The sequence below is a fragment of the Triticum urartu genome, chromosome 5A (assembly GCF_056163025.1).
Source record: "Triticum urartu cultivar PI428250 chromosome 5A, HENAU_Tu73, whole genome shotgun sequence".
In the NCBI taxonomy this organism is placed as follows: domain Eukaryota; kingdom Viridiplantae; phylum Streptophyta; class Magnoliopsida; order Poales; family Poaceae; genus Triticum; species Triticum urartu.
In genome coordinates, this window is record NC_141877.1 from 236,541,722 (window position 1) to 236,562,991 (window position 21,270).

The window sequence follows — 21,270 nt, forward strand, 5'->3', positions numbered from 1 at the left end:
TACACCGCGACGGTCGTACCTTGCAGAATCTGCTCGGGGGAGCCGGATCATCCGGACCCCATCCGGATCATCCGGCCCATGCCTGCGTGCATGACTTGGGCCGAGGCCCGTGTACCCATTCACCCCCTCACTTACCCCTTCACCCACTAGACTATATATAGATCTCCTCCACCTTCTTTCTAGGGTTAGCAAAGTAGTAGCTCATTAGAGATAGAGCTTTGCTCATCCATTACGGATCTACTCCACAAGAGAGACCGCGGCCCCTCTTCGGAGAAGATCCACCGTGGATTCAAGACCCCTCACGGTAAGATCCCCTCGTGGATTCAAGACCTCCTCGTGGAGATGAACCTTACCTTGTATCTTTCCCTTTGTTGTTCATGTACCTTGTGGATCTTGTGTGTTTGATTGTCTAGTGGATGTGTGATTGGACTTGTTCTTGAGTGTTTCCCCTTGTGTTTTCTCTCTGTTCTTCCTCGTGTTCTTCGCGGGATCCGCTCCTTTCGTGAAAGATTGGTAGCATAGGGTTCCACCCTACATCAACATTCCTTCACAACTCACTTTGTATAGAACAAATTATGCCTTTGATTTTCCTCAGCTTGTGTAACCTGCACACTCAAAACACGTTGAGCAACTAAACATTCATACCTGTCAGCATCTTCAGCAGCCATGTATTGCCTCTCATGATCAGAATCATCTCCACCGTGTTCTTCATTTGTAATAAGAGCCAAAGTCTACTCATCATAGTCACTAGCGGACTCATAACCACCATCCTCAGTAGCAATCATCGCACGCTGAGATTTGCATTCTCTCGCAAAATGTCCTCTTCCCTTACAATGTCGCCTTCCAAATCAAGTGGGACGAGTACAACGCATTCCCGTTGACCCTGGGCAAAATTCTGGTGCCGCTTTTGATGCTTATGTAGCTCCTGCCGCTACTGCAGAGGTGGAGGACCATTACGAGGATGAGGTTGATAAAAATCTGAACTACAAGCAATCACCAGCACCACCACCACCAGGTCATCCTCAGGTATATCATCGCAACAGTAGGGCTGCACCACCACCTAAGGTATGGGATCATGACCTTTTTCCTAAGATGAAGTTGAATATTCCACCATTTGAGGGTAGATATGTTCCTGATATATATCTTACTTGGGAGTTAGAAACTAAACAACATTTTACATGTTTACAATATCCCAAGGAGCGACGTGTTCCTGCTGTTGTCTGTGCTTTCACTAGTTTTGCATGTGTTTGGTGGTCTGAACATGATGGAGGTGGACTCGGATTATTCTGATGGCGGTGGATATGTGGTATATGGCAGCGGTGATGAGGATGGTGGTATATGGCAGCGGTGATGACGATAGTGGTATATGGCAGCGGTGACGATGATGGTGGTATATGGCAGCGGTGAAGACGATGGTGGCATATGGCAGCAGTGATGATGATGATGCACCGAAGGCGTGACAACTTGTGAACAGAACTCAAAACTCTAAAGGACTAGACACTAAGACCAGCAACTAGACACGACGATGCAACCGCAAATTCAACAATGCAAAACCCTAAAAAGATAATGCAAAGGCTCAGATTGGTTCAGATATGATGAACTAACCCTAAATTTTTTTTGTTGGCTTTTTCGTGGACTGTAGGTATGAAGAACAGACTCAATCTAAACTAGAAAAACTATAAAATCTCACCGAACAACCTGGAAATATGATACCACTTTATAGAGGCAAAGGTGTCCCCTCTTTCAATGAGACGGTGCCTATCGATTTGGAGGAAGTCGACTTTGACGATCCGACTACGAACGTGCGAGGACGTCGCGCCTTAGCAATCGCTAAACCAACTCCGAGAGGTTATTGACCACGCCGGAGCACGATCAACCTGACCATGAAGGTCTGTTTCCCGCAAGCAAATGAAGAACAAGCAAGAAACTAAGATTGCAATCGGGATATTGTGAGTATAAGAGGAAAGCTTTATTGATCAAAGGTGGGGTTCTGTGACGCCTTTGTCTGGTTGTTGAACACAAACGAAGTACGCGAAGTTGCAGCTATGGCGAACTTCAATCTAAAAAAACCCGAAGTCTAAACGAGGCCCTAAGGGGCTGTATATACGGAGGTAGAGGGGGGAATTTCGTTGCCCTTGGAGGAGGGGTCCGAAACCAACCCTAACTCTTGTTTCCCCACACATACAGACTCTAAATACAGCCTATACTTAAGTATTTTGAAAATACATGGGCCTGGCCCAATAATAAGGTGATGCAGCACCTAGAATAGCCTCTGGATGAAATTTATGAAGTGGCATCTTGTTATTTCGTCCAAGGATTCATGCACTCCTTATGGTGGCTTCAAAGTCCTGAAATCATCACTTGTAATTCCGTTCTTGATCCCCTTGCGCATGCCATCATCTCCATGCTTGGTCTTGCTCCAGTGTTCACCCCCCTTATCCATGGCAAGCCCTTCATTTGTAAGCAAAACAAATGTATCCAATTTAGGCAGCATCATATTCTCATGAACATTAGAATCCTTACTAAGAAACGAAAGTACCTGATAATTTAATTGGTGTGCATGAGCTCTAGTAATTGGTCCAGTATGTATAGTAGTAGGAGCTATGGGTGTAACAATGGTATTGATATCCTCATCACCGGTGTTCAAGTAAACGGTCATAACTTCGTCATTCGGAGTCCATTTTGGACTCACAATTACTACAAATTCGTGCGACGAGTGTGGGAATCTAGAAAATACTTTTGGCTTGCGTAGGAGGCCAGAAGGACCCTCAAATTTGGCCCCTAAGCTGGACTTTTGGCCCCTGAAAGTCAAAGAACATCATTTGCCCCTTCTTTTCAAACAAGTTTCTAAACCCATTGGCACTTTTGGAAGGAAATCCGAGAGATTATGGTGAGTATGGACATTAGTCCGCCTGGTATGGTCAACCGTTCCATTCTGCACATGCTCTATGATCTGGAAATCGTATTTGGTTGTAAATTCAAGAAAATAACGCGACTAAAAGCCTTATTCTCCTTGTTTTTGCCTTGTGGCATGCCGTAACGTATGTACGTGTGTGACAGCCAATAATAGGAGGGCATTCCTGGGATCGGTTAATATATATTTGGAAACAATATCTCCACTATGGAGGACACACAATTTTGGGGCGGGGCGCTACAACGCATCATGAGAAAATGAATTTCTTTCAAGGAATTCCATATTAATGACCAGTGTTCACTAAAACGATCATAACTTTGTCATTCGGATTCCGTTTCAAACCCAATAGTATTCAAAATGCTAGCGATGAGCATGGGAATCTAGAAAATACTTTTGGCTTGTGGAGAAGGCCTAGAGGACCCTCAAATTCGGCCACTAAGTAGGGCTTTTTTCCCGTAAACTCAAAGAATATCATTTGCCGCGGACGCGGAGTATGTGATGGCGAGCTCACAGGAGCTCGGAATCAGAGCCGTCCAGGATTGCTATGAGATTCGCTGCATTCAATGCTATTCAGGATAGGCGGGTCCACATCTCATAAGGGAAAATTAGATATAAGTCGAAATACTCGTCTGACAACTGGCACATCATGGACGGAGGAATGCACGCCGTCGCCTGACCACAGGTGAGCCGTGGCTCGAGCTTCCAGCCATCGTCCTGATCCGTGGATCAGGTGCTGTTCTTTCCGCTAGCGGCGGCAGAGCTCACACTTATTTTAGTAGATGGTATGGTGGCCGCTTAGCGGAGGCAGGTTGGATTTGGCTATCACTACCATCGGACTCGAGGAGGAGATATTGACTCCGGCGGCGGGAACTGGGCGGCGCGGCCACCTGAGACAGCCTCTGGCGACCATGGAGTTCCTACTTCAGCCTATAAACAGGTACGGATCTGCTGCTTAGACAAACATGTGCGACTCTTTTTACTGTTTCTTTGTGGACTGATCTAGATTCGGTGTTTTCAAATGCTCGTTGATTGATAAGAACACTCCTGGAAGAGGTGAATGATAACAACGGGGCAATGGAGCCAGTGCGGTTCCCAGTTCCCGTGGTTGCTGGGGTTCAGGAAGCGGCCCCTGCGGCTTCAAGTGCTGACGGGCAGATCTGCCCGGCGCAGGCAGCAGGCGAGGAGATGGGTTAGTGCTCCGAGCACTCAATTGAACAAATTTACCCGAAAACACCAGGGTGTTCGCAAAGGTACTACTGCTTCGCATCTGTAAAGTAATTCATATGTGGCTTTGAACATAAATTTGTACTGTCGGAAACGCGACCTGTAACTGTCTAATAGACAGTGTAACTGAAGTTTGCTCTGAAAACTAGTTTGATCTATGAATAGATATATATCTGGTTGTATCTGGTCATATTGGTAGGTTGCATATATGTCTTAGTGGGTATATAATTTGACCTGCAGATTGTTAAGATCATAGTTGCTTAGATAATGTTATGGTTTGTAATTTGAAAAACATATGTTGTACCTGAAGCTCACATGTCATTCGTTCGTTGATCTGACTGGACAGAGTTCGAGTTGGTGCTGCTGCTCCAGGAAGGCCTCCTTGTGTAGACCGGATAACAATGCTTGAGAAGACTATGAGGGAATTTGCGGAGTATCCAGGGGATGTGGTTATGGTGCCAAACATTGGGACCAGTTTTGACACACTCGGAGAAGCTTATGACTTTTATAATCTGTATTCATGGGAGAAGGGATTTCGAATACGATATGGAAAGAGCAGGCTTAATGTTAGCAGGACCAAGTGTATGCAAGAGATAGTTTGCGGTTGCGCGGTAAGGAAAATCATAGACTAAAAGATCTGTACCATCTATTAATAACAACCAGTAATGAAAATCCTTGAATATGTATTCTGACTTACTTGTTTGATTTGTCAGGGGAAGCCAATTGTTGAAAATACTCATTCCTGCCGGTGTGAATGCCCAGCACTCATAAGATTACTTCGGTCAAAGGACAATGGATGGTACATAGCAGAACATCGAGATGGTCACAATCATGCACTCTCCCAAACTTATGGACAGACAATACACTGGCCGTCACACAAGTATATTGATGTTTACAGCAGGGACCTAGTGAAGCAGCTCCGGCAAAATAATGTCAACCTTGCTAAGGTGTACAGCATTGTAGGCAGCTTCTTTAGGAAGATGGAGATGTGCCGAGCATGAAAAGAGCATTGAGAAATTTGTGTGGCAAGATTAGCCGTTAGCAATTAGAAGACGATGTGAGAAAAACAATGAAAGTATTCCATGATCTGTGCTCAAATGATCCACAGTTTACCTACCGGGTTCAAGAAGACAACGAGGGTTGAATCAACAACCTGATGTGGGAATCGGTAACAGCCGCCTGCAGTACAATTTCTTTGGGGATGTCATTACTTTTGACACGACTTACAGGACAAACTTGTATGACATGCCCTTTGGGTTGTTTGTTGGCGTCAACAACCATTTCCAGAGCATCATATTAGCTGGTGTGCTTGTGAGGTATGAGACAGTTGAGACATTCGAGTGGGTATTTTCAGAGTTTGTTAGGATAATGGGGGGTAGTGCACCGCAGACCATCCTAACTGGTAAGATGGTCCCGAAGTTATTTTTTTGCAGTACTTTTCTGAGGTGGATAGCAGGAAATACTAATGAACATCGATGGTATGGATTGCCGATCAGAACAGGGCGATGGAAGTTGCCATACAAAATGTGATGCCAGACACGGCTCACCGATGGTGCAAGTGGCATGTGCTAAAGAAGGCAAAGGAGTCATTAGGTCCTTTGTACTCAAAGAAGTGTGATTTCTGACCAAAGTTCCATAAGGTTGTGAACCACATGCTAACAGTAGATGAATTCGAGGAAGGATGGAAGTACCTAATAGAGAAATACAACCTGCAAAGTCATGACTACATGACTAATTTGTACGAGATATGACACAAATGGGCAAAGCCGTATTTTAAGGGAGTTTTTTTGTGCAAAGATGACTAGTACGCAGCGGAGTGAAAGCACAAACCACATGTTGAAGAACTATGTGCCACCTGGGTGTCCAATGCATATCTTCGTGAGGAAATACATGAGTTTGATTTTTGATAGGGAATCAGAAGAGAATTATGAGGAGAAGCGGACAGCAATTGTAAGGGTTGAATGAAATACAAATTTTCAATATTATTGTTTCAGGTTTTATGTATGATGAGCTAACTAATTACTTGTTGATGCGCTGTTTGTCAGGGAAGGCCTCTTATGCGAGCAAATCTGGCGACTGAGAGACATGCTGGGAAGATTTACACGAGGGCGATGTTTGAGAAATTTGGCCACATATTATATGAGTGTGGTGCATATCAGGTGGAAGAGATTGAGAAAGGCAAAGAGTACGTGGCAATACATACTGATGCTGCAAGGAGGGAGAAATGGTGCCGAACCTCATACAAGGTCACGGTGGTTGAAGCAAGTGAGGAGTGTGACTGTGAGTGCAGGCAATTTGCACACATGGGCCTGCTGTGCAGCCATATCCTTAAGGTAATGTACATGTCCTGGGCACAGAGAATGCACATTGGGCTTGTATGCATGACAGAGAATTTATGTTCATGGCTATATGATTTTAAGTTTTCGTTAATGCAGGTGCTCGACTTCATTCGAGTGACAGAAATCCCAAATAAGCACATTGTGAAAAGGTGGACAAGGGACGCGAGAGATATACTTCCAGCCCACCTAATGCAGTACCAGAAAGACAATTCCCAGGGAAATCCATTTAGTTTCCGGCATTTCAACATGTATACGCAAGACATGGAACTTGTTAGGATGGGTGACTCAAGCTTGGCAGCATACGAGTGATTGACTACACGATTCAACCAATGTGCGGCCGAAATGAAGCCACTCACAGAGGTCAAAGATGGCCTAGGATTGGAAGACAGGTTGGCAGGTAATAATATGGTTCTGAGTGGGGTTGAAGCAGACGCCGTTCCGAGTAGGATTGAGGCAGATGCCGATGCATTCAATGCAATAGAAGGTACACAAATGATCATCGGAAATGATGACAGCATATCAGCTAATGTGTCTGTGACTAGGCTGGATAACCTTCTAGCACCAGCAAAGCGGAAGCAAGTTGGAAGGCCGACGAGCAATAGGGAGAAGGCTCCATATGAGGGTTTAAGTAAGAGCACTAGATTTTGCGGCATATGCAGGCAGCAAGGACATAAGAGAACAACCTGCCCTGAACGAGGGGATTTACCAAAGCAACCACGTAAGCCGGCGAGATGCAAGAATTGTGGGGTTGAAGGACATCACAGGAATAACTGTCATAAGGCAGCTGAACTTAGGCTGCGATAATTTATATATGAGCGATGAGTGTTTTTTTATGGAGGAGCTAAAAATGAAACAGTAGTTGCTTTTCTTTTAAGTGTAACTGAAATCTATTTGTGTGTCTCAAGTGCAAAAACTGAATTTTCCTGAATACGCAGCTGAGGAGTTTCAGTGTATCTGTTGTTCCTTCAGACAGAGATTATGCTTTAGTTTCTGAACTTAATGTGGTTGTCTGTCCGTCTCAGAATATGTTTGTGCGGACAAATGAGGTGGCATCAGTTCATGCACGAATATTAGATAATATTTGCTGCCAATTGGTGTGGCATTTGAATTTGTGTGCATGGGACGTGTACTGAAGCCATCCCTTTGCTGCAACCTACATGAGGTACATGTTTAAATGGGGTAGGCAAACTGGTGGAGTCGGCATTGAAGCCAACTGGGTGGGCTTGCGTTTCAAATTCAAAACACACGGGCGGGATAATTCAAAACACAAATGGGCAATGTTGCTACCTGAAGGGGCAGCTAGGGCCATTCAGGCTTGGGAGTTGCAGCATGAGAGCCTCAGTTCTTTCCCACGATGAATCCTTAGTGACCGCTAGTGAGGAATTCTCAAAGGGTTGTGGCCTCTCGATGCAGGTTCGTTGCCTTTCCTTAGTATACATCCAACTTAGAAATCTGCTGACAATAATTATTAGTTGAATGACCATGAAATGCAGGCAGCGGCCAAATTGGAAGCATCAGTTAACCAGGGAGATGAACCTGTGGCTGCGATAAGCGAGACTTCAGGGATTTCCACACTGTCTCTGCAGGTGGGCATGGTAAATCAGCTAATACTAGCTTAGATTGTAGCTTACATGCATGGCTATTATGTTCGCAGTCATAGCAGGTTAGTTCTAAACTGGGGAAGGAAGATATCCCATCAGAGGAGATCATTGCACAAGGGATTGAAGGGTACCCTGATGCATCAGAAGGGTTCGGGGAGCACGATCCCGCTGCTGCTCAAGTGGGGCTGGCGGTGGATGAAGGCGTGCAGCTGTACTTTCCAGATGATGACGACGTGGAAGAGAGCACTGAGCACATTGCCAAACGCTCAAGACTGAACGCCTGATTTACTCTTGTGCTAAGTTGAGACAGAGTAGGCAATGATGCCTTTGCCTTCTATCTGACTTCTGTACTGAATAATTAGTCGTGTGTACTATGTATCAACTAGATCAGCAGTAGTTAGTGCGTAGTTGTTTGAAGCCAAGTACAGACTTCTGTACTTAAAGAAATGCCTCTGCCGTATGACTCTTGTATTATTTATTAAGTTGGTTTGAGATTAATCGCGTGAGCATGATGCAGCTTGCTCTCATGTACAGGTCATACGATTTGGACTTCGAATTCATGAATACAATGATGAGTTATGAGGCGCTCGGCTATCGCCTGCAGTGGACAAAGAAGGTATCAACTCGCAATGCATACATATATATATATATGATGTTTTGTAGTCCGCAGATGTTCATACATGATAATTAGCATTTGGTATTTATAAAAAAGACTCACATATAACTTCGGATATGCAGCTCGTGCTACCAGTTCCAATGATGGATAGCTACTCACTATATGTCGTGGATGTCGAGGAGAGGACATTGTTCGTCATGGACCCCTCTGAGACTTCAGAGCCAATGTCAGAGATGCAGTACAAGCATGAAGACAATGCAAACTTCATTCTAGCAGGACTTCGGCGCTGCATACATGAGAATATCCCTGGATGCTACATCCCTGCTCAGGGGTGGACAATCAACTACAATGTGAACATGCATGAAAGCTGTGAGATGTATGTTCAAAATGCAATCATTCTAAATGTCGATATTTATTTATTGTCCATGTTTAACAGTCTGACTGATTTGATGTGATGATGGACAATGTAGAGAGGACAGCTGGCTGCACGTTGTAAACTACAGTAGGAATTACACTGGCCTATATCTTCAGAATGTGCTAACCCCGATGAGAATTATACCACACAAATATATTGAATCCTTGGTTCAACTCTCTAAACATCTAGTCGAGCGTGCCTAATTGTCATGTTCATTATGTCCAGGCGCGCCTTAACTACCCGCGGCAGTCAATTGCATATGAAGTTATCTCCATGAGGGGGAACATGGGAGAGCTCCCAGATTTCATGCATGAGGAAGTCCTGCCATTCTAGAAAGCTACAAGATGAGAGGGCGCATTTTGGAACAGTATTTGCGCGACGAGTAAGAATCCTGTTTGAATATGAGGACAACCGTGAATGTTAGTTGCCTCCCCACGTGTATGTGGTGTGGTAATGGTTCGAACGGTTGACCAGCCCATGAAAACTGAAGACAAGTTGGTGCCGATAAAGGTTGCAATTTATCTTGCACCCTCCTCCTGATATGACTAAGTTATTACTAGATGAATCGCGTATGTAGGATTGCCATTTGACTTCTACCTGGCACTAGAAGACTGAAGACATCACGGCGTCGAGAATTCACACAATTTAACTTGCGCCCCCAACTAAAGTGGTGTGTAAGTGATTGTGTTCACTGCCTGTATGCCCTGTACTAGTTCAAGCCAAACCTGTTTGTGACATTTATGTGAGAAGACAGTCATGTTTAGACTGTTCATTGTGTAAGACGTAATTGTGGACTCCGACAATTAATTTTGAACCTTACTGTTGTGTGCTAGCATTTCTATGATGTTTGGTTTGTGCGTAAACTGATTATGTAGTACAATATGCAATTGATGAATTATGATTTTGCATTATTATGGCATAATGCAATATGGGTATGCCTCTGACATAGCATGTCTACATCATGGCGAAACATGGCGGGGCAGAGGGTGGGTGAAGCTTTAGAACTAATGGGAAAATAACGACTAGGGTGTTGATTAGATGGCGACTGGAAAACCAGGGATGACAATGTTAGCATAGTCAAGTGTTCCTATCGCAGGCTGCATGGTTATTTGTCTGGGCATATTTGTAGCAACCTGGGATAACTATAAATTTAAATATATCGAACAGGACATGTGCTGAGATATGTGAGTTGAATTGTCGCCCGGTGCTAAATGCATACATACAATGTGGCTAAAATGGCCGATGGGTCCTTCTGTACCATGAGGTTTTGATTGAACGAGCTAGCTATTTCGAGCTGGTAATTAGATGAAAAATGGCACACGCGTCCATGTATGTGAGAAGATGGGCATGGCATGTGCTCCTCCTCTCATTGCACATATGAGGACCGGGGAAGATTGGGGGGGGACATGATGTGGATATGCAAAAATAAAAATATGTGTAGATTTGTTCAGACACATCATAAGAAGTTTAGTAGCAGCTAATGATTGTCGCATCACGATAAAACTGAAATGACAGATAGTAACCATGACATTGGTGCATACATTTGCTACGATGAAATAAGTAGACAAATATATAGGGTAAAGTGACAAAAGAACATAAGGATAGCTCCATGCCAACCAGTAGATTTTGCTGAGTCAATCTTTCTCAAATATATTGTCCGATGGTGCAAGAAGGCGCCACAGGGCATCACGTGCATGGGGTGAGAAATTGCCCTGCAATTTCATGCACTCGTACAACATTTCCCGCTTGACCTTCGATATTGTGTGCTGTGTAATGGCACCGGGAGGGGATTTGGTTAGGGCAAAAAAATTCAAAAGGATTCCATTGAAACAGTACAGAGGAATGTAATTATACTCGGTGACTTCGATAAAAAACCTTGGTGAGGGGCATCTTCAGCTTTTTCCCGTCGAAATGGCGGGCAATATGGATGACACAAGCTCCAGTTTCATTACTGCTCAAAGCAAACAGATTTTCATAAGAACTCACTTATGACATTACACGTGATTAGGTAACAGAAAGGGGGCTGGGGAACACAATACCGAGAGAAAATGCTATCAGCAAGTGCGGGGAAGGTGACTTTCCAACCATCTTTCCTCACGGGCCAGCTAGCATAATACTCATTCAAGCAAATGAACAAGGCATCATGTAACTTCCAAGCTATAATCTCGTCTCTTTGCTGAGTGGTCAGTGGATGGCTTCTCTTGCTGTACATTGGATCAATAACAAACATGAGGCGGGTTACCATGTCCCAGAAACTACAATCCATCCTTCAGGCCGTGGGACCGGCGTGAAGAACTGCAAAGAATAATTGCAGCGTTAGGGGACCAATTAGTTGCCATAGGATAATACAAAAATCAAGGGGTCGGTGCTGCTTTACTCTCATACCAACTCAGCTGATGTGATGTCATATTTGAGTGCGTTGGCACAGAATGCTTTCTGGATTGACACCGTATGTAGGTAATCATGACGCGATAGTACCATCGTCTACATTCAGTCAAATCCAAACGTCGGTGAATGGATAAAATAAATGTACATTGAAAAACAAGTTGCCGAAGATGTGGATAGGTATTTAAGACTGGCCAAAAATTCCGGTTCAAATGGGTGTCTCCATGTTAAGTATGGGGAGTGTTGTTGGCTTCCTGATCAGACTGGCAATACCTTCTGGTAATGACTGACATCACCTCATGGTTGATTAGCTCATCTTCAACAAGCTGGCTTTTCAACGCTGAACCCGTTATTCGTAAGAACCTTGGGTTCTCATGCATAAGAAAATTCCTGAGTATATGGAAAAAGGAGTGTCAGCATAATGGTTCAAGTGTGAATACAGATAATCAATATGCACCATAACATTCTGGTTTGTCATAATCACCTGCATAGTTCTTCTGGCAGTGCCGCAGCAAAGAACCCTTCTAATTGTTGGCAAACATACGGTTGCGATGGTAGCAAGACAGCGCCCCTGATCCATGGGTCTGTCTGGAATCCAGATCTGAATACATATTTTCTTCCAGGAAGTCCCTCTGCCTTCTGTCCAAACGCAGTGGTGCTGCCGTCATCCGGCAAGTCAATAAACATTTCACTGATAGCCTGCAGTGTATGCCTTGCAAACTGAAGTATCTGAGATGTCATTGTTGCTACTGCTCCATCATCATGTCGTGGACCTCTTGTTCTATAGCCGGCCTGACTGCTCATCACCATGGATACTCGGTCCAGAGTTGCCATCTGAAAACAGAGTGAAAGTTATCATATGAAATGAACTATTGGCACGGGAGGAAGTCGTTGCAAAAATGTAAATAAACAAAAACATGGGATTGCAATGAACACCGATCGAGAACTTTGCATGTAGACATATCGAGCCTGACTCCTGGTATTTTCTGTCCAACCGGAGTCCTCAGTGTATCATCTGGAAATGTATCTACTGCTCTTGCCGGACAGTCAGTAAACCCTCTAGCAGTACAGCAGATGCACCTCTTGCTGATCGACGCCATTAGTTTGTCCACGAATTTGATCATGTCTGCCTGCATATTTGCGCGGGCGGTGTTGATTTCACGCTGGCATTTGGCATTCTTCTCCTTCAGCATAAAAGTCAACTCATCCCTAACCTACGGCACACAAAGAAAATGACATACATCAGCAGAATCAATATAGATGCCATGACTATCACCAGATACAATGATGGGAAAATCTTGGAAAATAATGAAAAAATCGAATCAACCATAGCAGAGAATCATACCAGACTGTGGTATCAGCTCCGCATGTGCTCTATAAAGTCCATTGGTCCAAGCATACGTAGTGGTGTATGTACGTCCATTAGGTTGCCGGTTGCTGAAGATGATACATGAGCTGAATCATTCCTGTCGTTGGTGAACTTTTAAACAACTTCCTCCATATTGACGCCTTCAACTGGCCGGTTGGAAGTTCTCTCAGTGCAATCAGCAATGTTGCAACCAGCATAGCATAGATCAGTACCCTGACGGATCTACCATAGATACATATGAAAAACATTTATTATGATGAGGGCGAATCAATAAATAATGTTCACCAAACCACAGTAAGCTGCCATGGTTACCATGCATTTCGAGTAGGATGTAGGGCCCATTCCAATGTCAGTCGCCATTGTTATCATGTTCTTGATGCTGGTCTGATCGAAGTCACTAATGCGAGGAAGAACATTATGGTTCTTGTTGAAAATTCCAAGGTCGACATTGTCAAGGAAGAAAATCCGCATGAAAAGGTTGTTAATATGGGATCGATGTGAATGAAAAATGTATGACATATATCATTATGAACTGATCTCGGGAACCATGTCGATGAGAGGACAAACCTGTAAAAACAAGTGGCAACCAACCAGATTGGCATTCATATTGTTGGCCATCATATCATTCTTAAGCCGCCGGACTGCCTCAAGCAAGAACTCAAGTACAAACTCACACCAATTGAATTGTGATATGTTCTCCGCATTTGCCAACGCACCCCAGTAGTCTATGGTGCCATAATCATGTTTTGTTCTAGGTGCCAGCACATGTCCCATAACAAAAATGACAAATTCAATCTGAAAGCAATCCTTCTCCATCTTGCTAGAATCCTCGGATATGTCACGGAGAAGGAATTCCTCAGCCGCACGCAGGCTATGCACTCCCGTCCTGTCCATGCCTAGCGTCCTCTTTATGAATGTTACAGCTTCTGGCTTGATGAAACCATCACGCCCTCTAACACTCCGGTGTCCACACGGGATGCCAAAAACCTTGTGGATGTCTTCCGGAAAAAACTTTAGTATCTTGGTTTCTGACAAAACAATCGCTCGACGCTCAACGCAGACCTTGCTCATAGTCCAGGCGCTAAACTTAAGATTATGCTTCTGGAGGAAGGGTAGCTTTAGCATTCCACCAAAACCAATTTCAGCAATGAGCCACCGCTTGTATTCGTCAAATGTCTGGATTACTTCTACTGCTTTTCTGACTGAAATTCGAGAAGTTGGAGCAGGAGGTGCCTGTTGTTGATTAGCTTGCTGTGGCTGTCCATGATTGTTGTCATCAGCTGCATCCCCAGAGGCTGCGGCCCCATCACAACTTCCGGCGTCATACATGATTCCTACCAATGTGAAAACTTTGATTGTGACGGAGCTTAAACGAATGTAGGCTAGAATATGATAGATGGAGAGCATGTGCTAAAAAACATGGAGTGAAATCATCTGTACATGTGTGGCCCCTCATGGCTGACGAACTATGCTGGCTGAGCATGATAACTAGACAGGAGTATGACTGAACTTGATTAATTCATGCGGTGAAGAGCATGATTACAGCCGAAATTTTGACTGGTGGTTCGAATAACTACATGCGGATCAGGATACAGCATACAAACATTTGTGCGGCACCATGAAATTACAGATCGACTGGGGAATAATACCTGTGGATCTCCCCCGCTGGAATGGTTACGCTGTGGGACAAATCGTCGGCGACTTCGCTTGAGAGTGTAGCTGAAACGGGGGCAAGCGAGACACAGTGCTGGTATGAGGGCTGTTGGGTGGGTGCGGGCTGGTGGGTGGAGATAAGGTCAGGAAATATCTAGATCACCGGGGTAGGTGCTAGCATTTATTGCGCCCAGCGGTCATGCCACTGACAGCGCCTGCCGGTTCCAATTTATATAGTAAATGAACTTGTTTCCACAGAGATAATTATGATATATTAGCTACAGAAAAGAAGATCAAGCATTAGTGCTGCTGCCCAATTGATAATATGGTCGGGGCAAAAATAAATATCTGAACCTTAATTGATTGTTGATTGTTAAGATCACATATCTTAACAACGATCTTATGGAATAACCACAGTCAATTCTCATTAGCAACCACTGGGATACAAAGTACAAGCTTCCAGATTCTCATTGCCAACCACTTCAATACAAAGGACGCACTACCAGATTCTGATCACCAACGACTGGGTTACAAAAGACACACTTCACCCATCCTAATCATTATTTCTAGTCTGGCAACAAGACCAAGACCACCGTCTACCTGCTAAGGAGTGACACTACTTTCAGCAACGCCATGAAAATAAGACACCCACAAAGAGTATGGCAGCATCCAAGAACACAAGAACACGGAGCGCGGTGACAGAAGAGCCAGCTTGATTAACCCTGATGGCTTGGCCTACGGCTGGAACACTGCGCTGCTGCTCCACCACATGGACTCTGCAGTTCATAACCGATCCGGCCTGGCTGCTGCCGTATCCAGTCTGCTGTGTTGTCCCCAAATGAAAGCTTAACTCTGCAAGGTACTCCTCCTTGGTCCTCATGTAGTTGCAAATTCCAGACTGCAAGAACAAAGCAAATCGGCCACTAAAACTCGATATGTTAGCCGATCCGAATGGCACACGACTACTTAGATGAATGACTGGAGAATGGATTGTACTCACATCCTTGTTGACACACTTGTAGAAACGAACGCCTGCATTCTGCCCCACCCGAGCAATCCAGGTGAAGATCCTACCTCCGCACTGAGGGCAGCTGATTAGCGGCGGGAGTTGCTCGAAGCCGCTTGATGATGATGATGCAGACATGCTCTCTGGAAGGATTTTTGGCCCTAGTCTGGATTAGTTGGCTCAGAAGATCTGCCTGGTTGACTTGTATATGAAGAAGGATGAGTGGGAGGAGGTGTGGTGGAGAAGATTGGTACCTACCACCGGTGCTGTCATAAATGAGCAAAACGGCTCCTTTGGACCAGCTTCTGTGAGAAAATGGTTCGCCCCGTCCAGTCCCGTTTGATCCGCCACCCCACTGAATGACGGGGTTAACTGCGCAGTGGGCCATGGCCTATTTGGAGCGATAATATATGTGGAGGAATACCCATCACTATACCCATTACAGCTTAGATCGCTAGGTGAATAAATGGCACAGATAGCGGGATCCTTTGAGCTCGCGATCACATAAGGATTTTCGACTTGCGGCTGGTTTTTAGACAAGTTTCTGAACCCATTGGCACTCCTTTGGAAGAAATCTGAGAGATTATGGTGAGTATAAACATTAGTCCGCTTGGTAAGGACAAACGTTCCATTCTGCACATGCTCTATGATCCGAGGAATCCCATTTGGTTGTAAATTCATGAAAATAAGGCGACTATAAGCCTTATTCTCCTTGTTTTTGACATGTGGCATGCCATAACGTACATGTGTGACAGCCAATAATAGGAGGGCATTCCTGGCATCAATCAATATATATGTGGAAACAATATCTCCACTATGGAGGACACAAAATTTTGGGGAGGTGCGCAAGAACGCATCATGAGAAAATGAAGTGCTTTCAAGGACTGCCATATGAAGGACCGGTGTTCACTAAAACGGTCATAAGTTTGACATTCGGAGTCCGTTTCGGACCCACAAGTAATCAAAATGCTCACAAAGAGCATTGGAATCTAGAAGATACCTTCCGTCTTGTGCAAGAGTCCTGGAGGACCCTCTAATTTGACCCTAAGGAGGACCTTTTGCCCCTGAAAGTCAAAGAACATCATTTGTCGTTGCTTTTCACACAAGTTTCTGAACCCATTAGCATTCCTTTGGACGGAAATCTGAGAGATTATGGTGAGTATAAACATTAGTCCGCCTGGTAAGAAAAACGTTGCATTCTGCACATGCTCTATGATTCGGGGAATCCCATTTGGTTGTAAATTAAAGAAAAATAAGGCGAATGTAAGCCTTATTCTCCTTGTTTTGTCCGTGTGGCATGCCGTAACCTACGTGTGTGATAGCCAATAATAGGAGGGCATTCCTGGCATCGGTCACTATATATGTGGAAACAATATCTCCACTATGGATGACACAAAATTTTGGGGCGGCATGCCAGAATGCGTGAAGAGAAAATGCAGTTCTTTCCAGGACTGTCATATGAAGGACTAGCGTTCACTAAAACGGTCATAACTTTGTCATTCGGAGTCTGTTCTGGACCCACAAGTACTCAAAATGCTCGTGACGAGCATGGAAATCTAGAAAAAACTTCTGGCTTGCACAGTAGTCCCAGAGGACCCTCAAATTCGGCCCCTAAGAATGACTTTTTGCCCTAGAATGATAGAGGCAAAGGTGTCCCGTCTATCGATGAGATGGTGGCTATTGTTTTGTAGGAAGTCGACTTTGACGATCCGACTACGAACGTGCGAGGACGTCGCGCCTTAGCAATCGCTAAACCAACTCCAGGAGGTTATTCACCAAGCCAGAACACGATCAACTTGACCACGAAGGTCCATTTCCTGCAGGCAAACGAAGAACGAGCAAGAAACTAAGATTGCAATCTTGTTATTGTGAATATAAGAGGAAAGTTTTATTGATCAAAGGTGGGGTTCTGTGACGCCTTTGTCTGGTCGTTGAACACTAACGAAGTACGCGAAGTTGCAGCTATGGCGAACTTTAATCTAAACAAAACCCAATGTTTAAACGACACCCTAAGGGTTGTATATATGGAGGAAGAGGGGGGAATTTCGTGAACATTTGAGGAGGGGTCCGAAACCAACCCTAACTCTTGTTTCCGCACACATACGTTCTCTAAAAACAGCCTATACTTAAGTATTTTGAAAATACATGGGCTTGGCCCAATAATAAGGTTACGCAGCACCTAGAATAGCCTCTAGACGAAATATATGAAGTGGCATCTTGTATATTTCATCCAAGGCTTCATGCACTCCTTATGGTGGCTCCAAAGTCCTAAAGTCATCACTTGTAACTCCGTTCTTGATCCCCTTGCACATGCCATCATCTCCATGCTTGGTCCTGCTCTAGTGTTCATCCCTCTTATCCATGCCAGGCCCTTCATTTGTAAGCAAAACAAATGTATCCAATTTAGGCAGCATCATATTCTCATGAACATTAGAATCATTACTAAGAAACGAAAGTACCTGATAATTTAATTGGCGTGCGCGAGCTCTAGGAATTGGTCCAGTATGTAGAGTAGCAGGGGCTGTGGATGTAACAATGGTATTCATGTCCTCATCATCCTCCCCTTCTTGAAATAAAGTCGTGCTCGACGGAAGCTCATCTTCCTCACCCAAATAAGGCTTCAAATCTGCAATGTTAAAAGTGGGACTACACCCAAAATCTGCAGGCAACTCAAGTTTATATGCATTATTATTTATTTTTTCTAACACCTTAAAAGCACCATCAGCACGTGTCATTAGCTTTGATTTGTGCAAATTAGGAAATCTATCCTTACGCAAATGTAAACCAAACAAGATCTCTAGGTGCAAACACAACATATTGTCTACCCTTATTTCCAGCAAGTTTATACTTAGCATTCATACACTCAATGTTTTCCTTAGTTAACTCATGCATTTTTTAAATCAATTCAGCACGTTCTTTAGCATCAAAATTAACCTTCTCCGAAGATGGAAGAGGCAACAAATCAATAGGTGCACGACGTAGAAAACCATACACTATTTCAAAAGGTCACATCTTAGTAGTAGAATGCATTGAAAGATTATAAGCAAATTCAATATGAGGCAAGCATTCTTCCCATATTTTCTTATTATTCTTCAAAACTGCCCTAAGCATAGTAGACAATGTTCTATTGACTACTTCAGTTTGTCCGTCAGTTTGGGGTGACAAGTAGTACTAAAAAGAAGTTTAGTCCCGAACTTAGCCCATAAACATCTCCAAAAGTGGCTAAGAAATTTAGTATCACGATATGAAACAATAGTATTTGGCACACCATGTAAGCAAATAATTTCACGAAAGAACAAATCAGCAACATTAACAGCATCATCGCTTTTATGACATGGTATAAAGTGTGCCATTTTTGAAAATCTATCCACGACAGCAAATATGCTATCCCTCCCCTTCTTTGTTCGAGGTAAACCTAAAACAAAGTCCATAGATATATCCTCCCAAGGAACATTCGGTACAGGCAAAGGCATATATAAACCATGAGGATTGAGTCATGACTTAGCTTTTTGACATGTAGTGCAGCGAGCAACAAAACGCTCAACATCCCGTCTCATCTTTGGCCAAAGAAATGTGTAGCAAGTATATCCTGCGTCTTCTTCATGCCAAAGTGTCCCATTAATCCTCTTCCATGCGCCTCCTGCAACTACAAAAGACGAACAGAGCTAGCTAGAATGCATAGCTTGTTAGCACGAAACACAAATCCATCATTAATGGCGAACTTGTTCCATGTTCTTCCTTCTTTACAATTCTGCATTACATCTTTAAAATCAGCATCATGCACATATTGATCTTTGATGGTCTCCAAACCAAATATTTTGAAGTCAAGTTGTGAAAGCATAGTATAGCGACGAGACAATGCATCAACAATAACATTTTCTTTACCCTTCTTGTGTTTAATGACATAAGGGAAAGTCTCAATGAATTCAACCAATTTAGCATGTCTACGATTCAGTTTAGCTTGACTTTTAATATGTTTCAAAGATTCATGATCAGAACATGTAACAAATTCTTTGGGCCATAAATAATGTTTCCATGTTTCTAAAGTCCGAACCAGTGCATATAATTCTTTATCATAAGTAGAATAATTCAGACTAGGCCCACTCAATTTTTCAGAAAAGTATGCAACAGGTTTGCCATCTTGTAATAACACACCTCCTAATCCAATTCCACTAGCATCACATTCAAGCTCAATAGTCTTATTAAAATCAGGAAGTTGGAGTAAAGGAGCATGTGTCAACTTATCTTTCAATACCGTGAAGGCTTCATCCTGTGCGGTACCTCAAACAAAAGGTACATCCCTCTTTGTAAGCTCATTGAGAGGTGCAACAATGGTGCTGAAATCTTTCACAAAACTCCTATAGAATCCAGCAAGGCCAAGAAAACTGCTTACTTGTGTGACCATTTTGGGCTGTGGCCAACTCTCAATAACTTCAATCTTGTCTTTATCAACTTCAATTCCCTGTGGAGTAACAACATAGCCAAGAAAAGATACTCGGTCGATGCAGAAGGTGCACTTCCCAAGGTTACCAAACAAACGTGAATCACGTAGAGCAATAAAAACAGCACGTAAATGTTCCAAATGTTCCTCCAAAGCTCTACTATAATCAGTATATCATCAAAATAGACTACCACAAATCGTCCAATGGAAGCATGTAAAACTTCGTTCATTAATCTCATGAAAGTACTAGGTGCATTAGTTAACGCAAAAGGCAAGACTAACCACTCATATAATCCAAACTTAGTTTTAAATGTTGTTTTCCATTCATCTCCCAATTTCATACAAATTTGATGGTATGCACTACGCAAACCAACTTTGGAGAATATTGTAGAGCCACTCAATTCATCAAGCATGTTGTCTAGCCTAGGAATAGGATGACGATAACTAATAGTAATATTATTAATGCCTCTACAATCAACACACATACGCGACGTACCATCCTTTTTCAGCACTAAAATTATAGGAACAACACAAGGACTAAGGGATTCGCGTATATAACCTTTGTCAAGCAGCTCCTGTACTTGATGCATAATCTCCTTCGTCTCCTCTGGATTGGTACGGTATGGCGCACAGTTGGGTAATGATGCACCAGGAATTAATTCAATTTGATGCTCAATCCCTCGAATATGTGGTAATCCCGGTGGCACGTCTTATGGGAAAACGTTAGCGAACTCCTGCAAAATGTTAGTGACATCAGGGGGCAAAGAGGAAGGCACGTCCTCGAACGAAAATAATGACTCTTTGCACACAAAAGCATAGCAAACAGATCTGCTAAAATCTAGATCATCAATATCAGATTTGGTGGCAAGTAAACATGCACCTTTCAATTTAATTTCACAAGCAACACTAGATGGTTTATTATTAGGCTCCATTTGTTGCTCAAATTCTTTTGCCACAATCTGATTTTCACTCTTATTTTGCTCCTGTTTTGCTTTATTAGCTCTATTAATATCATCTTTAAAAATGGAATCAGGAGTCATAGGAAGCAACGTAATTTTTTTGTCCTTATGAACAAGAGTACACTGATTGTTTCTACCATGGTGTACAGAATTTTTATCAAATTGCCATGGTCTACCAAGTAATAAGGAACATGCTTGCATAGGTACCACATCACAATCGACATAATCAGCATATGTAGAGATACTAAAATGCACACGAATGGTTCGTGTTACCTTAACCTTGCCACTGTTGTTGAACCATTGGATGTAATAAGGATGTGGATGCGGTCTTGTGGTGAGAGAAAGCTG

At 43.4% G+C, this 21,270-nt stretch overlaps 2 protein-coding genes and 1 pseudogene across 2 annotated transcripts; 2 read left to right on the forward strand and 1 right to left on the reverse strand.

The window, feature by feature from the left end:
* Positions 1-3,822: 3,822 nt before the first annotated feature.
* Positions 3,823-8,362, forward strand: LOC125506932 (protein FAR1-RELATED SEQUENCE 11-like; annotated as a pseudogene).
* A 242-nt stretch (positions 8,363-8,604) lies between these two features.
* On the forward strand, positions 8,605-9,442 carry LOC147970908 (uncharacterized). Its single transcript, XM_087522711.1, has 4 exons — positions 8,605-8,694; positions 8,817-9,070; positions 9,165-9,239; positions 9,334-9,442. Exons 1-4 carry the CDS (start codon positions 8,605-8,607, stop codon positions 9,440-9,442), a joined length of 528 nt encoding a protein of 175 aa, XP_087378837.1.
* Positions 9,443-12,977: 3,535 nt separating this feature from the next.
* LOC147970909 (uncharacterized) lies at positions 12,978-14,192 on the reverse strand. The gene is made up of 3 exons (XM_087522712.1): positions 13,432-14,192; positions 13,176-13,329; positions 12,978-13,085 (listed from the first exon to the last, which is right to left on the reverse strand). The coding sequence occupies exons 1-3, from the start codon at positions 14,190-14,192 to the stop codon at positions 12,978-12,980; spliced, it is 1,023 nt and encodes a 340-aa protein (XP_087378838.1).
* Between the last annotated feature and the right edge of the window lie 7,078 nt (positions 14,193-21,270).